The 26,452-nt window shown below is 43.3% G+C and overlaps 2 protein-coding genes across 4 annotated transcripts; one reads left to right on the forward strand and one right to left on the reverse strand.

The window, feature by feature from the left end:
• Positions 1 to 1,062: 1,062 nt before the first annotated feature.
• On the reverse strand, positions 1,063 to 11,035 carry notchl (notch receptor, like). Of its 2 annotated transcripts, none has more exons than XM_035608743.2 (11): positions 10,564 to 11,035; positions 9,468 to 9,608; positions 8,438 to 8,770; positions 7,230 to 7,450; positions 5,911 to 6,238; positions 5,183 to 5,358; positions 4,880 to 4,941; positions 4,532 to 4,655; positions 2,758 to 2,855; positions 2,332 to 2,648; positions 1,063 to 2,236 (listed from the first exon to the last, which is right to left on the reverse strand). In XM_035608743.2, exons 2-11 carry the CDS (start codon positions 9,524 to 9,526, stop codon positions 1,723 to 1,725), a joined length of 2,232 nt encoding a protein of 743 aa, XP_035464636.1. In that variant the 5' UTR covers positions 9,527 to 9,608; positions 10,564 to 11,035; the 3' UTR covers positions 1,063 to 1,722. The 2 variants fall into 2 exon arrangements, with proteins under 2 accessions (XP_035464636.1, XP_035464635.1); XM_035608742.2 differs by having other exon boundaries at positions 9,464 to 9,608; positions 10,564 to 11,032.
• Positions 11,036 to 17,421: 6,386 nt separating this feature from the next.
• tap1 (transporter 1, ATP-binding cassette, sub-family B (MDR/TAP)) lies at positions 17,422 to 25,651 on the forward strand. Of its 2 annotated transcripts, XM_047329386.1 has the most exons (13): positions 17,422 to 17,562; positions 18,424 to 18,756; positions 19,042 to 19,276; positions 19,636 to 19,750; positions 20,066 to 20,196; positions 21,269 to 21,474; positions 21,633 to 21,830; positions 22,454 to 22,582; positions 22,694 to 22,888; positions 22,978 to 23,151; positions 23,484 to 23,643; positions 24,263 to 24,399; positions 24,481 to 25,651. In XM_047329386.1, exons 2-13 carry the CDS (start codon positions 18,436 to 18,438, stop codon positions 24,709 to 24,711), a joined length of 2,232 nt encoding a protein of 743 aa, XP_047185342.1. In that variant the 5' UTR covers positions 17,422 to 17,562; positions 18,424 to 18,435; the 3' UTR covers positions 24,712 to 25,651. The 2 variants fall into 2 exon arrangements, with proteins under 2 accessions (XP_047185342.1, XP_047185343.1); XM_047329387.1 differs by lacking the exons at positions 17,422 to 17,562; positions 18,424 to 18,756 and adding an exon at positions 18,785 to 18,910.
• The last annotated feature ends 801 nt before the right edge of the window (positions 25,652 to 26,452 follow it).

Genomic DNA, 26,452 nt, shown 5'->3' on the forward strand with positions numbered 1-26,452 from the left:
CATGACTCTCTGCATTGTCATCGGCATTCAGTGGCAAAATGTTCAGTCTGTTAAAAGAGAGATCTAAGAATCGCAGTTATTGACGGAGTGAATATTTACTGCAGATATTATGAGGCATTTTTGACGTGCGTAAATTTGAAGGTGACGTCGGTTGTTCATACCTCAGATCTCTTCCTCCAGTCTCATTTGCACCTCAGTCGCAGGTGAAGGCGCGTGGGAACGGCGGGAGTGTCTCCTCCCCACGTCAGCCTTCCCACCGATGTATCAGCTTTAACAGGCAGTAAAGTTGTAAAAACTCGGCGCCATTTCCCCCTTTCCCACGAGAAAGAAAGTGCAACACCTCTCCACCCCCATCCCACACGGGGACTGGAATTATCTGAAGAAAAATATTTCGTTGGAAATTTAATGAAGAATTCTGATTGAAATATAGCCGGTCGACAAAATGATATTTGACAATGTTGTATAGACTATAGTAGTTTATTTGTTGCATTTCCTCAAACGCTGTTGTTAACTGGAGTAAGAGGGTGCAAATGTTGATGTTGAATTTTCCTCTAATGAATTCTGTTTTGTTGAAGAAGACGATAATTTAATTTAAAGGTGCTAAGCGATAAATCCAGCAGACCCTTTGATCCACACTGGCACGTGCAGGGGGGGCTGGGGGTGGGGGGCACGCGACAAAGTGGATCAAAGGGTCTGCCACAACGAATTCGCTTTGGTTTGCAGCTTAATATAAATCGCTGGCTTGGAAGATGTATCTCCTATAGGACATAAATACTGATATATTACTGATATATACTTATTTGTTTTGATGAAATCTTGCGTCATAACTTTCCAAAATACAGCAGCAAGTGTTCAAACAGAAAGATATCTAATCTAAACGCTATGTAGAAACATTTCAGGCTGACTTTTGTGTGAAATGTGTATAAAATTATACAAAACAAGACATCAAATATTTAATTTTCATGTAGTTGTGCACACGGAGTGTAATGTAACAGTGGAAAAACAACTGGTTCTCTTTAAGACTTTTGAATTTCACGAAGATCACAAAAAGAAACATCTCTATTATTTGCATAAACACATACTTTATTTCATGCATCCACAGGATTCTGACATCTTTGTGCAACTATGCGCATAGTTAACTTTTGAATATTTTTCATTTAGAATATTTCTGCAATAATCAGAATGAAACCTGTTACACTTCCAGGCAATGTGAATACACTGTGGTGTTCGTTTCAGGCCGACTGCCAGATTCATCCCGTTTGATGGGAATTCCTTACCTATTTGATAGTGTCATGTAACAGAAAATGTACAATCAACAAATATGCTCATCGCTATAGTAAAAAATAAAATAATAACAATAATAATTTAGGGAAAGGCTGAGTGAAAAATATGCGGGGTGGTTTGGGCTGGAATGTCTCCAAGTGCTGCTGTGTATTAACTTGACAGGAAAATCTGTCGGACGACAGCCAACAGATGCAGATTGGACAATCGTGAACTCCACAATGACACTGAATCAAGGTTGGACTGTGGACATTGACTCGTGAGCATCCTGCTTTATGTTGGGTATAAACAAAATATGCCAAATATGCCAAACTAAAACTCAGTGCCCCTCTGTTTACGTATAGCTTTATTAAACCACTGAAAATCATTATCATATTCATATCCTCTTCAGTTCTATTCTTATGGGCTGAATGGAGAGGCAGCTTATCCTAACCCTCCTCTCTACAGGGCTGTTTGTGTAGAGTCACTCCTGTTGTTTAACCTCTCACCTCTTGACTTCTGCTCTGTATTTGTTGAGCTCACTGCTGCTTGCTCTGCTCTAATGGGATGGTCACTGTTAAGAACTGGCTGGCGATCCGACTGGGCGGCCGTGGCATCTGTGGGAGGTGAAACAATGACTCTTTCTATGGTCTCACTGGCTGTTCTGTCTGTCACAATTATGTAGTTGGGCTCTGGCTGGTGGGCACTGGAGCGATGCTGCAATGCATGCTGGGTGCAGGAGAAGGAGCGCTGCCGTGGGGCTGGTTGGGGCGACAGGAAGTGAGGTGTTGCAGCTCTTGGTGCGTCGTGGTGCCTGTCTCGATCCTCGTCTTCTGAGGTCACCTCCTGTAAGGTGCTGATTGGCCGAGGCGAGCGGCCCATGACTCTCGGGGGTACGAGCGCCGTCGCCGATTGGTTGATCTGTGGCCGCCAGTTCTGAGGGGAGGGGTACTGCACTCTGTTCATTGACCAATCACTGGCAAGACAAGAAAGTCATCATGGCATCACACTGGATCCTTGTAAAAGAAAGAATGTACAGTTGCATCTGCGTGCGTATTTGTGAAATCTTACTTTTGTGGTGGCGGGGTCATATCTCGGTGCCCTACGATCCCAGAGAAGGAGGCACTTCTTCCAGGCAGGCCTTGTGAGCCGACCCACGCTGAGTACTCCCACATCATCTCGTTGGCGGAGTCGACGGGAACGGGCCCTCTCTGAATTTGGTGGGCCAGCAGGAGTTCGAGGACCTGGTGACGCATCCCCTCTCTGGCCACGTCGATTGGCCGCCGTCCCCTTCGATCATGCAGCTCGAGGTTGGCCCCGTGAAGGAGGAGAAGTCTGGCAGTGTCGTAGCAACCGTGGAGGGAGGAGAGGAAGAGTGCTGTCTCGCCCTACCCGAGACATAATCATAATCATATCATACTTCTGAGATGTCCGATATGCGTTGTGGCGTTAATCCCTCTAAATACCAATCGCATGTAGAACATCTCAGCAGCGTACCTTGTTGTCCTGCAGGTCCACAGCGGCCCCATAGCGTATGAGGGTTCTTGTAAGGGAGAGGTGGTTTACTGAACATGCCCAGTGCAGGGCTGATCTCCCTGAGAGACACAGTGTGAGTGGAGGTGAGGGGGAAGAAGGGAGGGAGTAAGTCAGCCAATGAACAACCATTACACAACAGAGTTGAGCCCAGATGGTGAAGAGAGGGAGAATGAAGGGATGTGGAGATGAACCGCTTCAGCCGGTTAGACAAAGATATAGATGGAAACGGGACATGAACCAAAAGAAAAACCCTGGAGGTGTAGAAACAGAAGGACAAGAGGTCCGAGAGACGGCAAATGCATGGAGTAGAAGGATGAACAACAAAGTTAATATGTCCATCGACCAGAGTTTGAGCTCTGTTTGGCGCGTTAACTTTGTTCTGAGTCAGAGGAGGGCAGCAGGGGAGCTGGAGAGAGGAGAGAGAGGAGAAGATGGAAGCCACGGAGAGAAGAGAGAGGACAGGACGGGAGAGGAGGGGCACAAAAAGAGGACGTGAGAGAGATGGGGTAAGTTACCAGACCAGTTACTCAACCCCTCGGTTGTTCATGAGCTGTACATTTTCCTGCAGAGCTTTAAACCTCTTCATGCATGAGATTCAAATATGGCCCATGAACAGGTAAAAAGGGAAAAGCAGCGCCAGCGGTGCGGCCCGATGGACGGTAATACGGGTTCCGTCAGTTCAGCCATAAATATCTCAACAAGTAATGGATGAACTACCACGAAATGTTGTACGGACGTTCATTGTGCCGGAACACAAAGCCCTAATGACATATAGGGGCAGTAAGCGATTTTGGAGAGAGCTTTTCTCTCTTTTGTAGTTGTTGTTGTGATGTCACTGCTCTGGCCAGGCCGCGAACCCCGGGTCTTTCGGTATGGGAATTTGACCCGCAAACCACTAGGCCAAAACCGCGGTGTTGCAGCACCAACCGCCACCCGCCACCACGTCTCTTAAGGTGTTGTGTGGTGCTGGTGGTTTTTTGTTTTCAATTTACAGAGCGCCAAGCCGAAAACCCAGATTTTTTTTCGGCGTACACATAGAACCTACAGTTAGCGGACCATATGGAAATATTCGCTGATTTTTACAAAACATACATTGCTTTAGAATTGCTTACTGCCCCATTAATTCCCTTGATATTTGTCTGACATGTTTTTGTGTTTAGTGTTTGTTTTAAGTGTTTGTTTTTAACTATGGTACAGACAGTCATGCCCCGCCCCCCACACACAGACACATCAGGGGGACTTTGTGACGTCACCACGAGCACCATCTACCCTTCAAATCTAAAATTTAACACTAAAATATTAGATTTGCAAATAACACCTGTAAAAATGTCAGCATGTCAGCATCCTGGTTTTAACATTAGCTCATTGACCCGTTTGCTGGCTGTAGACTACTAAAATCAGCCCCCCCCCCCCCCCCAACACATTCATGTATGAAGGGGTTAATGTAGAATATGTCAGTCTCTGCTCCAGACCTCAGTGAGGATATATATATAACATTTGCAGGAAAGTGGTTGGTTATATTTAACTGCGCAGGCATTGACGGAACTGTGCAGTTGCACACAATTCTTATAATTGCCTTCGTCTTATTGTGAGTTGTTATTATCAGCGTTAGCTTCGTCTCCTTACACCCATATTGTTCCTAGCTTCAAGACAGTGAAAACGGGCACAAAGAATTGAGGTTTGTGGTTGAGTCAGACTTTCAGGTATCAAACTAAGATACTTGTTGAGTTATTACCAGTGTGATCCGTGTTGTTAACGGGTACTCCGGCCCGCAGCAGCTCCAAAACTACTCGGTCCAGTCCGCTGCGCACGGCTCGGATGAGAACCACAGACCCATCTGGGCCACACCACTCTGCCGACTGCGAACACAACCACGCCATGATGAATACGAACCACATGTGGTACTTACAGTATACACATATGTAATACGGCCGATAAAAAACAAAAACATCCAAGACAGTTATAGCAACACCAACATAAAAAAGACAAGGTAAAGAAATCAAATGAATACGGCACTAATGGTAAGTTCTCCTCCGCAACATGGATAAAATGAAATAAGCACAGGTACAGAAAAGTGACAGACCTGTTGAGGAGGACTGAGCAGAGGGGGAGGCATGGCGTTTCTCTCCCATCCTCTAGGTGGAGCTGAGGGAGCACAAGAATCACGTTTAAAGGATGAAAGGATTTTGATGCTTGCACATCGTTCAAACCTTGCACACTGAATTATTAACATTATTCACTTGTTTACATGTTTGAGCTCTTTATATGATATATGTATGTGGTGTAGCAATGCTACACTTGGTAAAAGCATACACCAAATTAAAAGTTTTAAAGCTGGGATTGATTCAGTGCAAAAACCAATGGGTTCATTAATTTCAAACCCTACGCTGTATGGGCCGGCGGGACTGTGAGGGTCCGGCTCGGTAGTGTTTCTGCTCCTGGGTCCTGTGGTCGCAGATGGACGCCTCCTCCTGTCGCCTGGAGCATCTCGCATTGATGTCTTCCATTGAACTCTGGGTAAAGTCTGTGTCACTTCCTATATCCTGGTCCCTTTTGAGAGGCCTGAAAACAAAAGCACGGTTTTTATGCTGCATATTTGTTTTAAACTGCTGACGTCCCGTGGCCTTTTCCTTTCCTCTTTTCCTGTGATTTCATTTTGACTCATGAGTATCCAAAGTGCCCTGCAGCACAACGGTTTGTTTTTGTAAAATGTAAATACGCAGTGTGCGGAAAGTTAAAGTTTTAGATTTATTTTTTTGCCATTTGATAGAGACACAGGACATATGCAGCAAAGGCTCACTGCTGCAATCAATCTTGATAAGTCCATGAGAAGTAAATAATCACAATCACTGAGGCTGACTTTTCTGTCTAATCAATTAATAATTTGAGCATAAATGTTCTCTCTAACAGGCAGAATAACATTAAATTACAGCCGACGTGGCATGTGAATAGATAAATGTGAAGCGCAGAAGTATCCCGGGACAAAAAGTGACGGACAGTCTTTGTATTAACTGCACAGGATGAACTCTCAATTGTTTTAGAATAAGCTATATTTGTCTCCCTGACATCATTCCTCCCGCAGACAAAACATCCTGTCAAAGCATCTCCTCTCACCGCATTCGAATGGCGTCCTCGCCCAGCGGCTCCCTCCTCCTCTTTTTCTCTGCCTCTTTGGCTTTCTTCTTTTTCCGCAGGCTGATCTTGTCTTTCTCTCTGCTGGACCGGACCCGCTGTTCTTGGTGGGCTGCCACGTGCGGCGTCCAGGACTTTGCTTTGCCGTCGTTGTCGGTGGCCGTGGACCGGTGTCTCACCCTGCTATTGGCCTCCCTCTCCGCCCGCCGCTGCCTCACCCTCCTCACCACCAGGAACACCACCAGGGGCAGCGCCAGCAGCAGGCCAATGGCTAGGGCCACCACGGCCCACAGCCACACGGGGTGCGGCTCTGTGAGAGAGGAGAGTTTTACTACTGTAGATGATTATCATTTTTGGATAAATGAAAACACATCTAATAAAAAGTAATGTTCCGCAGTCAGTTAAAGGTGACATATTATGCTCATATTCAGGTTCATACTTTTAATTTGGGTTACCACTTGAAAAGCTTTACATGCTTTAATGTTCAGAAAAGGCATCAGTGTCCTCATACTGTCCATTCCTGCAGCTCCTCTTTCCACTCTCTGTCTAAAACTTCTCTGATTGGCCAGCTGGCCCAGTCTGTTGTGACTGGTCAACTGATTTCAAAATGTGTAGGGAATGTCACGCCCCTTCGCCAGAGAAGTGGAGATTCTCCGATTGCAGGCGGGGTTACCCCCAAAAGAGTCCAACTGTGAGATCAGAGTGGGAGAGAAATCTGAACCAGTTGTTCAGAGCCAGGCTGTAGGGTTTAGTCAGCTCACTCAAAAACAACAGGGTGGTCTTTTTCACAGTTTGTGGGCTGGCAGGCTCCACAGATACACAGATGCATGAGCACAATCACTAAAAAAAGGGAATTTTTGCATAATTTGTCACCTTTAACATAAACACTAAACTTGAAACTAAAAACAAACAATGTAATTTCCTGTCTCTCACAATAAGAAGAAATAGCAGAAATAAAACTAATATGTCTCCATGTCTAGCTGCCCTCGAGTCATTTTTGACCAGGTATCCTTATTTGCCACTTTGGCTTGAACACACAGTACCTGTCTGTACCCGATAGAGGAAATATGTGATCAAAACTGAAAACCTGCAGCAGTGGCCAACACTGGAAACGGAAAGGTGTTGCATTGTGTTTTGTTTGGATGAAATCCAAAGCTTTATGTGTGTGTGTGTGTGTGTGTGTGAGTGTGAGTGTGAGTGTGAGTGTGAGTGTGTGTGTGTGTGTGTGTGTGTGTGTGTGTGTGTGTGTGTGTGTGTGTGTGTGTGTGCGCGCGTGCGGGAGACAGGACATGAGAGCGTACCTTTGACTGCCTCTTTCACCGTTTCCTCCTCTCTGCTTCCTATTTCCTCTCGGACGCCTATGATACCGACGACGGCCCTCAGCTCCGGGAGGGTGGGGAACGAGGTGGGCTTCAGTAACATCACGGCCCGCAGGAAACTGGCAGCCTCGGTGGCATAGGGGAAACAGGTAGAGGGCAGACGGGAGCATGGCCTGTTGTCCACCTGGAGGAAAAGGAGGGAGCTAGGAAGGAGAGAGAGAGAGAGAATGAAGGAAAGAAGGAAAGAGCGAGTACGTCATTTTTGAGGCCAGTTTTGTTGAAGAACGAATCAAAATCTGGAACAACAACAAATACAAAGACTTTTTTTCCATTAGGAGAAAGTTACACCCTTGGACCACACAAAAAGAATCAACAAAACATAAATAGATGACAAAATGGAAACGTCCATATTCATATTGATATTCCTTTTTATCTTTACACAAATGATTAAGGTGTGCATGGATGTAAAACCCATTGTGATGCAGATGTTAGTGTTTTGTGTAGCTGTGGATCTCTGATGTTATTTTGTAAATGACAAAAGAAAAAAAATATGGATATTGTTACAGCTCAGGGGAGGAAACAGCAGAAATTTTGTCTGACAAATGTTTTCCTTTTTAAAGCAACATGTTGAAAATCTGGAGACCAGTTGTTTTTCTCTTGAAGAATTTATGATTTATGACTTATTGTACATGTTATGCATCAGAACGGTTTCTCCACTTCATCATCATCTTTTCTGCCCTGTATTCTGAGAGGCAGCGGGCTGTTTCTGTCTATATGTCCAGTGAACCATTGGTTAATTTTTTATTTATAGTGCCCCAAAAATCTGGGCAACATTTCATCATATCTCTGCAACCTTATTTTTCAGACTTCACGTTGCATCATCTCATCTCAGATCACAAGAACCTGGAGTAGTCTGCTAATGTAAATGAACGAGTAAATTGTTAAATGTCTCTGTTCGTGTCCTCCTTGTAGGCTTTAATTGTTATTATCTGTCTTTTTTTTTTCTTTTAACAAATTTCGTATTGTTTTGCCTGAATCTTTTGGACTGGCCCTCTTGGCCAGGCCTCCCTTGCAAAAACAGCATTACCCAGTTAAAGATAAAGGTTACGTGAACCTACTAATTGTGACACTCCTACAGTAAAACTGTTACTGGCATCACAATGCCAGTACCAGTTTTACTCAGCACGCACCCATTCGAGTCAGCGGGTGTCGCCTGCGCCAGCAGGTCGACGAGCTGCTGGGGGTCAAAGTCCAACAGATTTCTGTTGGTGGCGAGCTGGGTGGCCCCTCTCAGCTTGAGTGGCGACTGGAGGAGGACGCTGAGCGCCCAGAGCAGGGAGCTGTTGGAGAAGGTGCCACGGTCCAGTGGGATGTTGGTGTGAAGGACCATGGTGCCTTTGGCCCACTGGGGGCTCTGCTGTGTGAAGCAGTCGCTGCCGTCCCATCCACAGGGGGCGTTGTTGCATCCCTGGCCGCAGTGGGAGTCGGCGTAGTGATCGCGGCAGTACTTGATGTGGTCCGGGCTGAGAGCCGTGATCGGGAGGAATGACAGGATGGAAAGAAATAGATGGAAATATTAGACAAAGCAGTCTTGGCTCCATGTCTATTTGCTCTCTTTCTTTCCTCCCCGGAATGTGAGATGTGGCATTTGGCTGGTGAATTAACTTCCATTCTTAGTATAAGAGATGTGAGAATATGCCATCATCATCATCCTCTACAACAACAACATTACTGTTTGCTTTATAATGCCATTAAGTGACATAATGCTAAATCAACTAAAAATCTACTGCAAGAATTCAGATTTTCAGATTTTAACAATGTGTGTTTCATATTAAATTGTTTAAAAATGTTTAAATAGTTAATTTCCATTTTTATGGATTTCATTTTGTTACCTGCACACTGGTACCAGAGAATACATTTACGCTTCTCGGGTTTCAATTCTACTAGTGTGCTAATGATTTTGAATTCTTACTGATGATGATAATAATAATAATTGACGGTAACTGTTATATGTGTTTCTGAACTGGTGTATTTTGTTAACAAAAACATCCTCAAACCTAAAGGGATTTATATGAGAATAAAAAACAACTCAAATGGACAACCATAACTGACCCTGCTCAGCAGATGAAAACTTTGTTTCGTTAATAATGAAGCTGGACATGCTTTCGTTACTGTTGTGTGACTCAAGGTCCTATGGAGGAACAAAGGTGTTTTACTTGCAGTGGCCCCTGTCCTTCAGGCAGTCCAAGCCGTCTCGGAGACACTCGGGCTCCATACATTCCCCGTCGCACGACCCGTCTCCGAACTTGCCCTTGCACTTTCTGTTGACTGGACACTTACCCCATGGATCTCCTGATGCGGCTGTGGAGACAAACACAAATTTGAAATAAACTGTGCACTAGGTCTCACACAATCTGGGGTCTTTTTAAGCCGTTGTTGTGGGAACTGTTCTCTCTTTAATATTGTAAGGTCTTGATATTACTCTGCAAAGTTTACATGCAAACGTAGCACATAAGACAAAATGTGCATTATTTCAATAGGACTTGCAGTTTGTTTTCATGCCCCTCAATTAAAAACGGTCGTGCAAACTGTTTTCCCTCGGCGTTTTATCGCAGGACCAGCTCACCCTCTAATTCAAACCGCTCATTGTTTCGGAGCATTAGCAACTATTCACAACAATGCAGGTCAAGCCGTGCGAGGTGGGTCCTGATACGGGGCCGTTAGCGGGAACAGGAAATGGGGCTGACATAAACAGGAAGTTTCCAGGAGAAGCGAATGGCAACAGGAAATGAAGTGGGCCGGGGAGTTGATAAAGGTCGAGGGTCGTCACCACGGCAACGAGGAATGTGATGGAGTCGGACAATGGGGTTGGCAGGTGTGTGCGGGACCATAAATTCAGAGCAGAAAAAAACCCCAACTCATGGACAATAGATCTGAAATATGACACGTTTTATACTTGATCAGCAAAGAGGAACTTCCTGGTGCAGAAGGAATCATATTTATAACATTTATATAAATATAAATGTGAGACATTTAAATATCATAAGGATGTCAGTAAGGAAATTAGTTTTTAAATTTCTTGTTCTTTGAACACTTTAACAGAACAACTTTGGAAAACGTGTTGATGTACAATGATAAACTAGCATTTATTTTCCCAAATATTTCAAAATAATAAATTTGGGGTAAAAAAGATTCAACCATATGGGCTTGAGCTACCCTAAAAAGTCCTTAGAAATAGTACTAATTTAGTCAACACAAATGGTGATAAGATATTAAAAAAAACATAAATCTGTTTGCAAATGAGGGACTAACTCACCTCGACATGTCCAGCTCAGCCCCAGCAGAAGAGACATCCTCAGAGCCAACATCTTGCGGCCGTTCAGGTTGCCAGCCGTGGGCCTCGTCGTCTCTGTGCTCGGGCGGATCGACAGTCCAGTCCAGCTGTTCCGGAAAACCTGCCTCTGATCCGCAGAAGCTCGGCTGTGACTCGTTGTAAATCCGCAGTCCTGCGGTGAGGCTACAGCCCCGCTGCTCACAATGAACAGTTAACTCTGACTGAAGTCGCCCAGTTCCATCACCGCCGTCACCGACGACACCTTCTACTACAACCCAGCCCACTTTGTTCACTCAACCTCTTTTTTTCTTTTTTTCAGAGGCCCTGCGGATATCTGGACAACTTCCTGCCACTGTGTGGAGAAGAATAGGAGGGCGATGACCCTGTGTGTGTGTTTGTGTGTGTTGGAGGAGCCGTTGTGTCGTAGCAGTGTGTCGAACGCTTCGAGAACAGTGCAGATTGAATCTGACCTTTTCAAACAAATGTAGAAGCGCGCACACACACACACACACACACACACACACACACACACACACACACACACACACACACACACACACACACACACACACACACACACACACACACACACACACACACACACACACACACACACACACACACACACACACACACACACACACACACAGTGCTCTGTAAAGTGCTTCGGTTATTTATTCTCATTTAAGTCACAGAATGAAAAAATGTATTGGGCCCAAACAGTTCTTTTGTCAAGCACAGAAGTGTTGTGAATATTGAATCTCAAAATTTCTCAGAATAATATCGTTTACGCATTCAAAGTGTTGTTTGTTTTAGCCATGGCCTCTTAAGATGGTTTTTTACAAAGTTTCTCAGAAGAACTCACATTTTGAGGAACAACTTTTCTTCATTACAAGAACTTCAAGAATAAATCCCCTTAAGGGAAGCAACTATTCAGTTGCTCACAGCGTGAGCTTGGAATACGCAACCGCCGTCTATGTTTCAAGTCTTGGAATCAAACTTTACACAATGTGTATTTGATCGCGCTTGTCTGTGCTGAGAATATGTGTAATACTTAACGGTTGGAAATGCACTGCCCTGGTTGTTGCCCTGCAGCTCCCCTTTCCATGCAGTACACCTCCCATAATTCTCCAAACAAGTTTCCCCGTCGCACCAAAAGTACAACCTTGATCCCTTCTGGGGTCGCACAATCCCAAATCCAAAACCTGCCACGAGAGCGGCGGGCGTCTTTCTCTCCGAGCAGTGGTCGTAATAGTGCCGGTACACCTCGGACATGTGCGAGGAGACGGCCTCCGGGTACAGCTTGGGGATGGACGCACTGCAACAGTAAGAGGGCACTTTGGGCAAGCTCTCCAGGAACTCCTTGAGGAGTGTGTGCTCAGAGGCTTTACGAGACTTCCTCTGTGTTTTGCTTCTTTGTGTTTTCCTCTGAACTCCCCAGCTGCGGTGTGTTTCTGTGCCCAGCTGAGCACTGACCACTCTCCAGCCCCCCAACGTGGAGGGGCACATTTTTTGCAAACCTGTTTTCTGTCACCACTGCCGCCGGCCATCAAATGATATCGCATCAGGACCGACCTTGTCGAGAGAGTCCACGGAGCTCGCGTTCTTTCCACCGGGTCGCAGTCAACCAGCTCGGCATCGCGGATCTTTCTCTGAGGCCAGAAAACGAGAGAAAAGGTCGCTCCTTGTTTCCTCACTGAAGTCAGCACAGAAGTGGTTGGAGGCCCTTCTGCGAGCACCGGACGTGCCTCTCGGCCCATCGTCCTCTGAGCTTTACTTATGGTCGCGCCATCTCTCTTTCGTTTAGGGTTTGCCCTCCATTCTAAGTTGCTTCTGTCGACTTTGCTTCCACATTAGTGGCTTGGCAACTCTGGATTTCTTTTGGCCTGTCCCCTCTGGTTCTGGTGCCCTGTTTTTGTGAAAGACAAAATTGTAAGGGAATTGTAAGAGGTTTATATCTATTAATATGACTCAAATTTTTTAACAAATGTCAAAATGGACAAATCAGTGAAATATCCAATAACGATATATCGGCAGATTGAGTTGTAACAATCTCAGCAGACAACCTTGAAACTAATTCCCAAAAAGTTGGGTCCAGACATCTTCCGTAGTTTGCCTTTCACATATGACGAACGCAGCAGGAGATTGTCAGAGTCAGACGCGTAGGCAGGACATAATTCTGCTGTGGAAAGCATCATTTTTGTTTACAGTCATCGACTCGCTGTGAATTTTCCGGAGATTTTCCCGCTGTATTCTCAGATGGGCTCACTCACAAAACTCTACCAGGGAGTTGGCAGGAAAAGTTCTGGAAAAATGGCCAGAGCAAACATTTGCGTTCCCACATGCAGCCCCTCTGGAAAGAAAGTCAGGAAAATGCCCAGCATGTTTAGAGAGAAGCTGTAGAGGAGTAAAGAAAAACACTCACCCTGATCGACATCCACAGTGTTACCGCATGCGGAGGGAGGAGGATTCTGTTGTGGGCACTGAGCGACAGTCGGCCTCTTTTCTAGCCTCTTTTCATTTGACTCACTCTTTTGTGTCGCTGCTCTCTGGGCCCAGTTGAGCACAGACCACTCTCCTATCCCCAGAGTGGACGGGAACATGTTCTTACACACTTGTTTCCTTTCGCCGTCCACCAGCAAGTGATAACGGAGTGAAACCGTCCTCCTCGACTGTGGTCCCACCGCTCGAGACCTTTCCACGGGGTCACGGTCAACTTGTCCCGCCATGTACAGTGTTCTCTGAGCCCAGTTCGTGTCCCGCCAGAACTCGTCGAACACCGTCTTCCTGGCTTCTTCTGTGATTTCTTTTTTTCCATTTGCTTGAATATGCTTTTCCCCTCCATCCTCAGCTGTTTCTGCTTGTTTTGCTACCACTTTGATGGATCTGTGATTTTGGCTTTGGCTGTTTTTCGGGGGGCCCCATCCTTGATGAAATGGGTGTTTCCATTTTTAGCAGCCGAACAGAGAAGTGCTGTAAAAATGAAACAGCTGTATTAATCATTAGTTTGTAATACAAAGATTGTCACAAATGACATTATTAATTTGCCAAACAGAAGATTTTAAAAGGACTAACGGAGGTGGCTATACAAACCAGTAATGTCAGGATTAATTTCTGAAGAAAAGATAAACAAATGTAATTTCTAGCTCTAGATAACACATTGCCACACAACATTTCCCCCTATTGTACTTTAACTTTGACAAACCTAATAAAACTTGAAAAAATAAAATAAAATAAATATATGTATATACACACACATAATCTGGGTTCATATACAGAACAAGATTAAATACAGAAGAAAGTGGGGCAACAGGAGCCACATTAAGATTGTATATCCTGTACAAGAATAAATATATGATAGGCAGAATATCTAGGTTAATATTGAATATCCATACAGAATTCAATGATCATGGATTTATATATATAAACATGAAAAAAGCAAAAACATAAAAAATGGTAACGGTTTTACACACTGATGGAAAGTGACTGTTTAAATTTACTCAAGTACTGTCTATGGTACTGCACTTAATATTTGGGTACTTTTACTTGCTTGTATGCTATTCTATGGTACTTCAAATAAATGTATTGTACTTTTCACTCCACTACATGTGCAGTAGGCCTATTTGATAATTTACCAGTTGATCAGCAGATTCAGATAAACACCACGAAATATAATCTAACAACAAATCATGATTTATTACAGAGCTTTTTGTACTGTTTAATTTATGTTTTGATGCATATACTTTGGCACTGTTACTTAAGTAAAATTTAGAATCCATGACAGAGTGAGTTTCTCAGGACTTGACCACACTGAGGGAGTGATCCTACATTGTCTGAAGTTTTCTGTGTTTAATAACTTGACACGCAGATTTGAAAAAAATGAATAAAAACAAAAGCAATTTGTGCATGGTCCATCTGCAGGACCAGAGTCACCAGATGAAGGCTGCCGTGGATGAAACCCTGAAGATTTTCAGCGTGACGCTGTGACCAACTCTGAGCTCATACCCACCTTGAGGGAAGTGTTGCAGCCCAAACGTCTCAGGGACTGTGGGTCTGTGATCAGGGGGGTCGGTGGTGGGTTTGGGAAGGAGACCAACATCCTCCATTGCTGCAATGGCTAAGCATAAGAAAGCCTTGATGAAAACCTTGTGCATCAAGTACAAATAACCATCCAGACCCCATCGGACCAGGTTTTCTCGACCAAAAACCACTGAATTTAGACAAAAATCTATTGAATATGTTAAGTTTTTAAGGTACTATGTATTTATTGGTTGGTATGGAAGTAGTTTGAATGTAAACACACCAAGTCTTAAAATACAGGGATCGGCTTTTAAAGTTTTATAGAATACAAACTGCTGTCGCGTTGCTTACCACAGAAATTCAGGAGAAATATAAATGATGTGACTTCAGTGCCCTTAGTAGGTTTATTTCTGAGACTTCTGATAATTAAATACCTTCTCCAAAGATTACAGATGACATTATTAGATTATCATTAATGATTCATTCACATGTCAGAAGCATTTTTAATGCCGTTTATATACTGTCAGATATTGAATCTATGAAAACATTATCATATGTTTGGGTGTAAAATTTCAAGTACAAGTGGGTATCAGATTAATATTGTGGAGTAAATAGTTTTAAGTATAACAGATTGAGATGGAATTAATTAAGTTAAATATAACCCCCTGCATTTTAAATGCATAAAGATCTTTTATCTTCTTTGGACTGGATTTTCGAAATATAAATAGGAGGAAACATTAGTATCTGTATTAGAAGAATTAATGATTTATAGTGGCTTGCAAGGAGGCTGTTCGAAATAGCAAAGGACATATATAGCTTGGCTCATCCCATTCTTCTAACATGAAAGCAGGGGAAAGGAAGGAAGCTATCAGGGAGTTCAAAGTTTCTCCTGGAGGTCTCTGTCTCACAGTCGATCTTACACAAGGTCAGATCTCCAGCCGAGCAAAGCTGGCAACTGCCAGGGGGCCGTATACGGCTGCAACCTCTGATTATGTTCATTATCGATAAATTTAATTATTTATGTCATAAATTACAACAACAACAAAAAAATCATAATTTTCATGGTAACATGGTCTTGTTTGGTACGACCAGCAGTCACAAACCCAAAATATAATTATTTTAGAACAATATAAACGCATCTAATTCTTATATTTGAGAAATGCTATATGAAGTAGTTATCCATGTTCTAGCTTTGCTAGGGGAAAAAAGTGGTTAAATGTTTATTCGATTGTCAAAACATTTGATGGTTAAGTTTTTTTCAGATCAGATCATTGATTGATTCATTTTTTAAAACTCTATTTTAGCTCATGTGCATGCTTGGCTGGTTTCTTGGTCTCTGTGAAGTAAGAAGCTTGGAACCGCTCCAACCAGCTTCTCCTGGCTATATATAAAATAGGCTATGACGACAATAATGAAATAAAAACTGCGGTTTACATGAATAAGGTTAGATTTGGTTGCAGCCTTATGTTACTCCAAATGTGTGGAAAAAGGGAGGTAGAGATTGCATAATTTAGTATATTACAATATACAAGGTAAACATACGTATTATTAGGTTCATCGTGAGAGCACAGAAAACCGGAGTCAAACTCCTTGCATATTTACTCATATGCTTGGCCAACAAAGCTGATTCTGATTCTGGTAAAATAGAAATACTATATACAATGACAAATATGATATACAATAATAAATACAGCCCAATGTATCTGTTGTGCAATAAAGATATAAAAATGCAGTTTGCACTAGATTGAGTCTTGGCCTGTGGGTGCTGTGGTGTTGTGCAGTCCAATGGCGGACGGCACAATAACTTTATTAAAGACATTTGCACATACATATAACACAGAGACACAAACAAACAACGACAACACAATAAATAAATGAATAATAACAAACAATTCATACCCCAGTGAATTTACAAAGTCCAGTAAGGCTAATCAATAAGCAGTCCAACTCATAGCATCCACTACAGTTAGAAGAGTTCCAGCATCAGTCATGGGAGGTCACAAGTGTTGAATGTATTTTCACAGTCTTCAGAGCTCTACAGCTCTGAATATTTTATGGAGTCCAAATATTCATTGACTTCAATCTTAAACACAGGAAAGAATGGTTTAGGTCCCCTGAACTCACATTTGTGGATGTGATATTTAGCAAAGCAGAAATAAAAGATTAACTATAAAATACTTACCTTCCTTCTCTGTCTTTAGACACCGCTACACCAAAGAAAAAGATCCTTAAAAGCAAAAAGAGAAGTCTGTAATGAAATGAGATTGGATGAACTCAAGGACATCTGGACGCAATTTCTCGGTCTGTTTAGGACCATTTCCAATACAAATGGGAGATATTTCCATCTGAGCTTCTACAGAAAGAGCATTCGGATTCAATATTCGGTTTATGCCTCTCGAGGGTCAAGGAGATCATGAACTTGTGAACTGTGACAAGTCAAAAAATGTCTGCGGCTGTGAGCCCGTGACGCTGCTGTAGTTTCGTCTTCCGGCCGCATGGTGTCGCTGCTGGACCGAGTGGAGGTTCACACACACACACACACACACACACACCACTCAGTTCATATTACCAAGTGTACCCACTGACTGTATTTACTGTAACATGCGGTGTTGTCGTTGTTTTCTTTGCTTCTCTTAGGTAAGTTTATGAAAGCGGGACTTGGAATACACAATGCACTACTAACGGGACACCCATCGTGTTTGACTCGTCACCCACGGTGGCAGTGCGCTGGAGGGACTTTCCGCACAGAAAGAATATAAACGGTTAACTTACTTTCGGTTTCAGTCTCGACCGTCTTCGCCGACTGTGGCTTCAGCGCCGAACTGGCAGCCGGATGGGACTCTGGTTATTAAACTGAGCCTTTTTGAATTGGTCCGGAACAATATCGGGGTCGTTTCAAGCTCCCGCCGGGTGAACACCGAGCGCCGACTTTGAAAAAAAAAAAAAAAACTCTGGGGGAAGGTGAGTTGGATTTAAGCGTCGCAACGTGCGCTGCTAGTTACAAGTTGGCTAGCTGACGCTGCTGCACTTCCTGCGAGTTAGCATCGACTGTGGCTTAACAACTCGCATAGTCATATTGTTTTTGAAGGTTTTGCTTATTCCTTCGTGTGTGTGTGTGGTATTTCTGTTTGAAAGAAATCAGCAGTGCAGTTGAAAATGAAAGTAAAGCAGCGACGCCGGCAGCTCCAAAGTGAAAGAAACCTACGTCACGTAAAATGCAGAATATCAGAATATGGCAGTGGCGGCTCGCCCATAGGGGGCGCTGGGGCTCCGCCCTCCCGCCGACCTGCCTGATTTAATTTAATTTAATTTTTTTTTCATAATCTCTCTCATTTTGAAAAATAATCTGTGTTAATTACATGTTAATAACATTGATTTTACTTTAGAATGTGTTTAGAACTCTCCAGAATTATATTTGCATTCACTTTCACTTTCACGTTTATCATTGTGGTGTAGTAGCCAATAGGCTGTCTTCTCGGGGCTCCAGTTCACTCAGACCCACAGTGCTGGAATTTAAGCCAATGGTTCCCCGTTGCTACGCAAAAAAAAGTAAATAAGTTAGGTTCAGACGCACCAGATCTGTCTCTCATGCACTTTACTGGACTTTGTGTGTGTGTGTGTGTGTGTGTGTGTGTGTGTGTGTGTCTTCTGTTTCGCACTTTCTATGAAATGATGCTGCTTTCTTTTGCTTCTACAGCTTCCTTGTTTGTGAAAAGTGCTATGTAAATCTTACTTACTAACATCTGCAAATTATGAGCCTAGTTAATGTAGCTACAGAATAGAATAGAGATAACTTAATGTGTTCATTTGATCCCTTTGCAGGGCCTGTGCATTATGGAGAAAATGAGCTACTTCTCCCCCCTGCTCTTCATGTGCTTGGATGTGTGTGTGGTACACGCCATCAGCTTGGCCCAGCTCTCGCCCATCCTCATCTCCCGTCCATTCCTCGCCCTGTGGGGATCAGGGGCGGTCCGGGCCTGTCTCCTCATCTCCTTCACCCTCAAATACCCTGAAAGCCTGCCGGGGATGAGCAGCTTCGAGGGCCTCCAAAGCTTAGGGGTCCTTTGCTTCCACTTCCCCGTGTACACCACTCTGCTGTGGATGCTGGGGCTGTCCGCCATGGAGGAACTGTGGGGGTGGCACTCGTGGGAAAGGGTGGGTGGCTGTGTTTGCTGATTGTTGTGCTCCCTTGTGCTTTGAAACCATGATTTGCTGTAGGGGCTGGGAGTAGCTGACAGATCCAGAACAAAGCCCATGATGCTTTGCCAAAATGAAGCTTGTCGGAAATCTGGCACAGGGAGCACAAAAGGTCCTCCATTTGAAATGTTGTTTAACTCTGTGGCCACATCTGTTAATTGAATGCATATTCTCGTTATCCTTACGTTTGTGAGAGTCATCCGAAGCCGTAAGTGATTTTGCGTGTTAAACCTGTTTTTGCAGGTGTTGCAGGGTTATGCTGTGACAGTGGTGGCTTGGCTGTACTGGAGTCGGTACGTGTCATCTCTTCTGGTCTCCTCGGGTCAATACATCTTGTCTCTGTACACAAAGACGCCTTCTAAGAATGAGAAGCCCAAACAGGACACCGTAGCATCTCTGAAGAAACTGATGGGATTCATGCTGCCCTATCGCTGGCGCTTTGTTGTTGTGCTGTTTCTTGTGGTCCTTTCCAGTTATGGTAAGTGAGACAAATTCAAATGGTGTGTGTTTTTATTTCTGTATAGTGTTCTGTCAGGGAACCAAAACCTAATATTAAAGGGGGCGTGGAACTAAATTATCAATGACCATGGTATCAATAAGCTCTGACGTTATTGGCCCTGCTCTTGGTACTGGAGAAATGAATGATAACTTAATTAGCTACAGTATAACTGATAATAAATGAAACCACACTGGTTGGCAAATATGTGTCAATGGTTGCTTCAGCTATGGGTTGTCTTTCTCTTTTGAATCTTAAGGTCAATTTAGCAGCATTTACATTTGACAGTCTCTCTTCACCAGAGATCAATATTGTGATTATATATCCGATTCTGATTTCAGGCGAGATGGCTATTCCTCAGTACAGTGGCCGTGTGACCGACTGGATCATTAATGAAGAAGCGCCAGATGCATTCACAGAGGCCATCACAATCATGACACTAATGACCATTGCCAGGTAATGTAACCTTTATAAACTGTTAACAAACAGAATTTGTTAAGCTTGGATGTCTATCCCCTGTCGTGTTCGTTAGGAAAGAGCAATATCTTTTCAGGTAGTCATTTAGGCAAATTGAAAATGAGTCATCTATCTGGCATAACTTTTAGTTTTAAGGTTATGGCTACAATGAGTGGAAATTAAATCATATTTATCTTTAATGATAACTCATTGTTTCCCTTTTTTTTGCAAATTTGAATTTGTGATGGTAGTGTAATAATATAGCTGAACTGATATTTTGTAAACTTAACACTGTAATGCGGTTTTCTGTTCCAGTGCTGTCCTTGAGTTTGTAGGTGACCTCATGTACAATTTCACCATGAGCCACATACACAACTCAGTGCAGGGAGTCGTCTTCCAGGCTGTGCTGAAACAGGAGATTGCTTTCTTTGATGCCAATCCTACAGGTAAATCTCGTAAACACAGTGCATTCCACTTGTGTTTAAAGGTCCCATATTGTCACCTTTCTGGTGTTTTAATTGAAGTTTTGATATCCTTAAGAAGATATATTTGTTTTTTTATTTAGGACCAAAAAACATCTCAATATGGTTTTATAGCTCTTTTTTAGGAGCTCTGCAAAGAAACTAATCAATCTAATCTAATTAATATGTTATGAGCCTCTGTTCTGCTTGGTCGCATGGCCAGGCCAACCTTCTCTGTTTACCATGTGTGTATTCACCTAGCTCAGAGCCGGCTCTGACCGTGATGTCCCGGAGCGAGGCAGCTTCTTCCCTGGAGAAACTATCTCCCTGCTCCACGACAACGCAAAATTCATTGGTAACCGGTGTCGGCGGTGGCCCGCGAGGCAGAATACACCAGAGTGATCTGCTCAGGAACTGGAAGCTGGACAAGCTGACTTCACGTGGAGCTGTTGCTGGGGCAGAGACGCCGGCGTTTCTCCCCCAGCAACAGCTCTACGTCGTGGGCCGCAGCCGACACAGGTTACCGATGAATTTTTGCAACAGTAAAATAATTCCAAGTTAGTTGTGGTCTTTTGTATTAATATCCTTTGGAATCCTGTAAAAGGATGTAGCTTTCTGATTTTTTTTGTGTTGTTAATAGCTCAGCAACGGAATGACAGGTGAGCGCATGGGGCAAGGCTGAGGGCAGTGACTGCGATGCTATGACATAACAATTATACGGAGGTCCTGGGGCATCGTTAAAAAAGCAGCTTCTGAATGCAGGCTGTGTGTATTTCTCTGTTTATTTACCGTTTTGACACTTTTACGGTACTTACAGAGTCCCTAGACCTTATTTATTATGAAAAAAGCCAGGAAATCTCAATTTTGACAATATGGGCACTTTAATTGAAAGCACGTTATTTACAGTCGGCCATGCTTCGCCCTTGGCGTGTATTCTTTTATTTTTATTTTTATCAAAGACAACCTCAGTTCCCTGATTATTTGACTTTCCTAACAGCTCTTCAAATAATTTGTGTTTACTCCTTTGAGGAAAACTAATGCTCAACTCTCCTCTCAGGTGTACTGGTGTCCCGCATCACCACGGATACCAACGATATGAGCGAGGCGCTCAGTGAGAAACTCAGCCTCGTGATGTGGTACACGGCACGCTTCGGCTTCCTCCTCTGCTTCATGGTGAGACAGTCCTGGAAAATGACCTTGCTCACTTGCATGGGACTGCCGATCGTCTGGGTCATACCCAAACTTACAGGACATTTCCACCAGGTAAACATGAGTCCGTCCCAAATTTCCAATGTTCTTCAAGAAAAAAAAATCCCCCTTGAATTACGTGATGAAACAAATTCTGCCAACAATATTTCCAGTGGAGGTACAATTATCATCACAAAATTCTGCCTATTTTGTGATTGCAATCCATGTTTCAGACTATTGCTGTAAAGGTGCAGGAGTCACTGGCTAAGGCCAACCAGGTGGCCACAGAGACCTTCTCCTGCATTAAGACAGTGAGGAGTTTTGCCAATGAGGACGGTGAGACAGAGCGGTACAGGCGGCACCTGGAGGAAACTTACGCCCTAAACAAAAAGGAAGCACTTGCCTATGCAGCCTCTACGTGGGCCAACAGCGTGAGTCGAAAACTGATCTGTGTTTTTGCGGATATTTCCAAGCTTGTTTTTGTCTGCGAGCATATTAGCAGGAGTGAAAGGGGCATTAAGCGATTTTTGTAAAATTCAGTGAAGGTGTCCTCATGGTCCGCTAGCTGTCGGATCTGTGTGGGCCTGGAAAAAAAATTAAGTTTTTCCAGCACAGCCCTGGCTCTGTAAATTGAAAACAAAAAAATGGTGTGGACCGCACCACACAACACAACACTGTGTGCAGTTTGAAAAACATCACTCTCCGACACCTTAAGAGACGTGCTAGCAACAAACGCTACGACTCGGGTTTTGGCCTTGTGGCGTCTGTCACCCATACCCAAGGCTGCGGGTTTGAGCCCCGATCAGTGCTGTCAAACAATCAGCAACAAACAATATTTCTCCAATATCACTCACTGCCCCTTAAACCTTGAGAATAATTGCATGTAGTAATGTCTGCAGTGTCACCTAGAGGTTGCTGACATGATATTCTAAAGAAGTGAAATTTGCCATTGAGACCATAAGATCTTGTGGCCGTGCCCTGACGTGGAAGTGGAATAATTTTTGTCTTTTCTTTAACGTGAACATTTTATATGGTATTTTTTATGCTCTCCCAGATGACCACGTTGACCCTGAAGGTGTGTATTCTGTACTATGGAGGGAATCTGGTGACCAGGGGGACCGTCAGCAGTGGAGACTTAGTGTCATTCGTCCTTTTTGAGCTACAGTTTGCCTCCGCAGTTGAGGTGAGCTGCATGCCAAGAAGCTTACAGCTATTCTTTTTTGCAAGCAACATCCCACTGGGTTATCACAAGATGTCCAGTTTTGCTTGACCTTCTCTGGTACTTCTCTTCCAGGCTGTCATGCATTATTACCCAGCGGTGAAGAAGGCGATTGGTGGCTCTGAAAAGATATTTGAGTATTTGGATCGGAAACCTCTTGTTCCTCAAGAGGGCACTTTGGCGCCCTCAAATATTGAGGGACACATTCAATTCAAAAATGTTAGATTTTCATATTCTGGCAAAACGGACGAAAAGGATATTGTGCTCAAGGTATGTGCACATTAATGTTAACCTCTTTGCGTGTATGATATTTACAATTTTAAATGATTCTCTATACAGGTTTAACTCTTTTCCACCAGGATGTGTGTCTGGAGGTAAAGCCAGGCCAAGTCACTGCGCTTGTTGGGCTTAACAGATCAGGGAAGTCCACCTGTGTCAAGCTGCTAGATAGGCTTTACCAACCCCAAGCAGGGGAGATCCTACTGGATGGGAACTCTCTGCAGAGCTATACAGACCAGTGGCTACATGACAAGGTGGGTGTGTAACAGTAGCAATATGTCATTGATATGTTTGGCATTTTGCATAAGAAAACTTTGAGCATTAAGCTGACATTGACATGTAATTATATATAATAGGTATTGACTCCATAAAGTCCTCAAACTGCACACATTTATTAAAATTCAAAATGGCAAATATCTCAGTTCTGCAGCTGAGATCAGAACATTAAAAAATGTAATTAAAGTAGCCCAGATGATGATGATGGAGGGAAGGTGAAGCACGGTTCATTGAAATGTTCTAATCTGGTTCCAACTCTTGACAATTACACAGCCGCCGACCTTTCCCCCTTCATCCTGTTCATTTACAGATCGCCGTCGTGAGCCAGGATTGTGTGCTGTTCGCTCGCTCTGTGCGGGAAAACATCAAGTACGGCTGCAGGGATGCGTCTGATGAGGAGATGTTCAATGCCGCCAAGCTGGCCAGCGCACACAAGTTCATCCTGGGGCTGCCAAATCAATATGACACAGGTTCAGAGGTTTTTTTTTCTTTTTACTTTCTGGAAGAATTTCTGAATGATTGTTCGTGTTAATTTTAAATTTTGAGACGTTTGCACAAAAATAGAACTAATGCCTGTAATGGTAAATGACTCAATTATGGAAGGAAGTTTCCTCAAACAGACCTTAGGAAGCACTTCCACTACTGCTAGTTACAGTAACCAGGGCTCTAGCAGGTTTGAGCAAAAATCTAATGAACTAAAATGTATTGAAAATGTTTTTCTCGGTTAATCCATCCATCAGTTTTCTGCCACCAATCCAGATCCAGGTTGCTTCAAACAAACCTGTTATGTCATTAAATAAATAAAGTTATTTGCTGCTGAGAAGTATTGAAAAATAGTAAAAAATTATTCAGACAATATTGTCCCTTATTCAGTTGCATTCAATGTGGTTTTTAAAAAGGTATTAAACAGCCTTAAATGAAACTGTGATCCCTGCAGAAATCCTGCTCATCGTGGTGAACGGAGGGGTCGATGAATTTAATTGAATTTCTTTAAAAACCAAAAGGACTCTGACCTTGTGGTCTTGCCGAATGCAAAACACACTTATCGTTCCCGAAGGACGTACAAGTACATGTCGTTCTGTTGCACAGATGCCGGGGAGAAGGGAGGCCAGGTGGCCGGAGGCCAGAAGCAGCGCATTGCCATTGCTAGAGCTTTAATCAGACGTCCCAGAATTCTGATACTGGACAACGCCACCAGTGACTTGGACACAGAGAATGAATACCAGGTAGGGAATGTTGGTGTTTTGCAAATCTTTACTCTCAATTCTTTTCTACATATAACAGCAGGTCATGATTGTACTTAACAGGTCCACCAAGCCTTGTTGAACCAAACCAACAACTGCACCGTGCTGCTGATTTCCAACAAGATGAGCGTTGTGGAAAAGGCCGATCATATAGTCGTCCTCAGCGAAGGGGTGGTAAAGGAGGAGGGCAGTCACGGCGAGCTGCTCCAGAGAGACGGCCTCTATGCTGAACTGGTGAAAAAGCACAATATGAGCTTTCAGCGTAAAGAAGAGCAGGGTGAAGATGCCCAGTGATATCTTTGGGTCGCCCTCGAGCTAGAGAAGTCGAGTTAGAGGAGGTTTGCTGAACTATAGTCGGGACTTAAAGGGTCAAAACTCCAGATATAATTCACCTTTGTTGTTAAACTACACTTTAAACTCCCAAGTATATGTAGAGTTTTGTCCCTTTAGTTCGACTTCCATTCTACGTGCACCTTGAAAGTAGGTGAAGTTGTACCAGAAATAATAACTTTTGAAGTCTAGACTGACATTGGTATGATCCTTCAATCTGCAGCCCCTGAGTTAGGCGTCTAAGCTCCATCTGCTCCAGCAAGAAAGCTCCAACTTGGACAGAGCAATATGGGAAAAATGCTGAAAGGGAGGTCTGTTTCTAGCGATTAAATACATGATGCAAAAATGATGAGCTTTGAAGTCCCAAAGCAGTCCTCCTCGTGGATTCGCTATATTTCTCACAAATAATCTGATTAATACCATTATCATATCTCCCCTGGTCTAGATTTCGTTGAGTGTGAAAGGTAATCAACTTAAATATATGCATTTATCCATAGCACTTTCCAATTTCACTTCAGTTAACACGCCCTCTAAAGTTGGGGAGCTACCACACGAGGTGCTGGTCTCACCATCTGTATTTCGGGTTGCCGTTTCTGGCCCAAGGACACGCTGACCTATTGACAAGAGGAGCTGAGAATTGAACCACCAATCCTGCTCTTGGTGGGCAACCCGCATTATGTACTGTGTAGAAGATTCATTTATGATTATTATGCATTCTATTTTACTTTATGTGCATTGTAAATGTAGAATAGAAAAATCGGAGAAATTGTTTATATTTCAAATTGCAATATTTAATATTTAGTGTTTCTAAATGTTATGGCTTTATATTTTGTATATTTGTCGAGTGTTTCATCTCTGCCATACTTTTCACTGTATTGATCACTCTTTTATCATTTAAATAAATCCAACTTTTAGGATTTTGTTTGCCTCCCTTGTCTTTCTTTCAGTTTCAGCATTACAGCAGCACAATTCATGGTCATAGAGTTGCTCTATGAAAGTTTTTCATTTACTGGAAAAATTCTCTTTTTGCACACAAGTTGTTTCAGATGTTTCTGGAGAATTGCAGCTTGTCGGAGTATGTTCAAGCATGGTGTTATTAATCCCCCAGGAGACCTTGGGACTTTGTTGTTGGACCCCTATTAACCTCCACTAGGGCATTGCATTTTCATTATTTCCTCAGGCATGAGGACATTGGTAGTTTAGTCATGTTCCTATAGGATAAGTACAATTAACTCAATATTGGGGAGGGGGGGGGGGGGTTGACTGTTGTTCAGGCAAAACTAGTAATTTAAATGTTAACATTAGCTTATTTGACTTTTCTGACATTTTATCCACTGAAAATCTGTCCATTTCTAAAGGAAATTATTTTCACTCGTGAAAATGAATCAACCTGCCAACCACTCCCACTGACACTACCTACATTTTTCATAATAATTAAGGTCTAGGGGCTTTTTAAGTACCATACAAGTGTCAAAACAGTCAATCCATCAATTTTTTAAGAGGCGCAAGGACTTCCTAAGGATATTAATACAAAATCCATCGGTAATGTGTGTCGGTCCATGGCCCGTGATGTGGAGCTGTTGCTGGGGCAGAGACGCTGGCTGACGGTGAGGGAGCGGGCAAACCAAAGCGGAGACACGCTCTTCTTAAGGATATCCAAAGCTTAAAATAAAACACCAGAAAGGTGTCCAATATGGGCCCTTTA

The sequence above is a fragment of the Scophthalmus maximus genome, chromosome 20 (assembly GCF_022379125.1).
Source record: "Scophthalmus maximus strain ysfricsl-2021 chromosome 20, ASM2237912v1, whole genome shotgun sequence".
Classification (NCBI taxonomy): domain Eukaryota; kingdom Metazoa; phylum Chordata; class Actinopteri; order Pleuronectiformes; family Scophthalmidae; genus Scophthalmus; species Scophthalmus maximus.

Excerpts from the sequence above, each read along its gene's own strand:
- tap1 (XM_047329386.1), top strand. The coding sequence starts at position 18,436 with ATGGAGAAAATGAGCTACTTCTCCCCCCTGCTCTTCATGTGCTTGGAT. Across the intron at positions 20,197-21,268 it reads CTTTGATGCCAATCCTACAG|GTGTACTGGTGTCCCGCATC; the intron begins GTAAATCTCGTA and ends CTCTCCTCTCAG. Across the intron at positions 21,831-22,453 it reads CCTCTACGTGGGCCAACAGC|ATGACCACGTTGACCCTGAA; the intron begins GTGAGTCGAAAA and ends ATGCTCTCCCAG.
- notchl (XM_035608742.2), bottom strand. The coding sequence starts at position 10,615 with ATGTTGGCTCTGAGGATGTCTCTTCTGCTGGGGCTGAGCTGGACATGT. Across the intron at positions 6,239-7,229 it reads GGTGAAAGAGGCAGTCAAAG|AGCCGCACCCCGTGTGGCTG; the intron begins GTACGCTCTCAT and ends CCTCTCTCACAG. Across the intron at positions 5,359-5,910 it reads GAGGACGCCATTCGAATGCG|GCCTCTCAAAAGGGACCAGG; the intron begins GTGAGAGGAGAT and ends TTTTGTTTTCAG.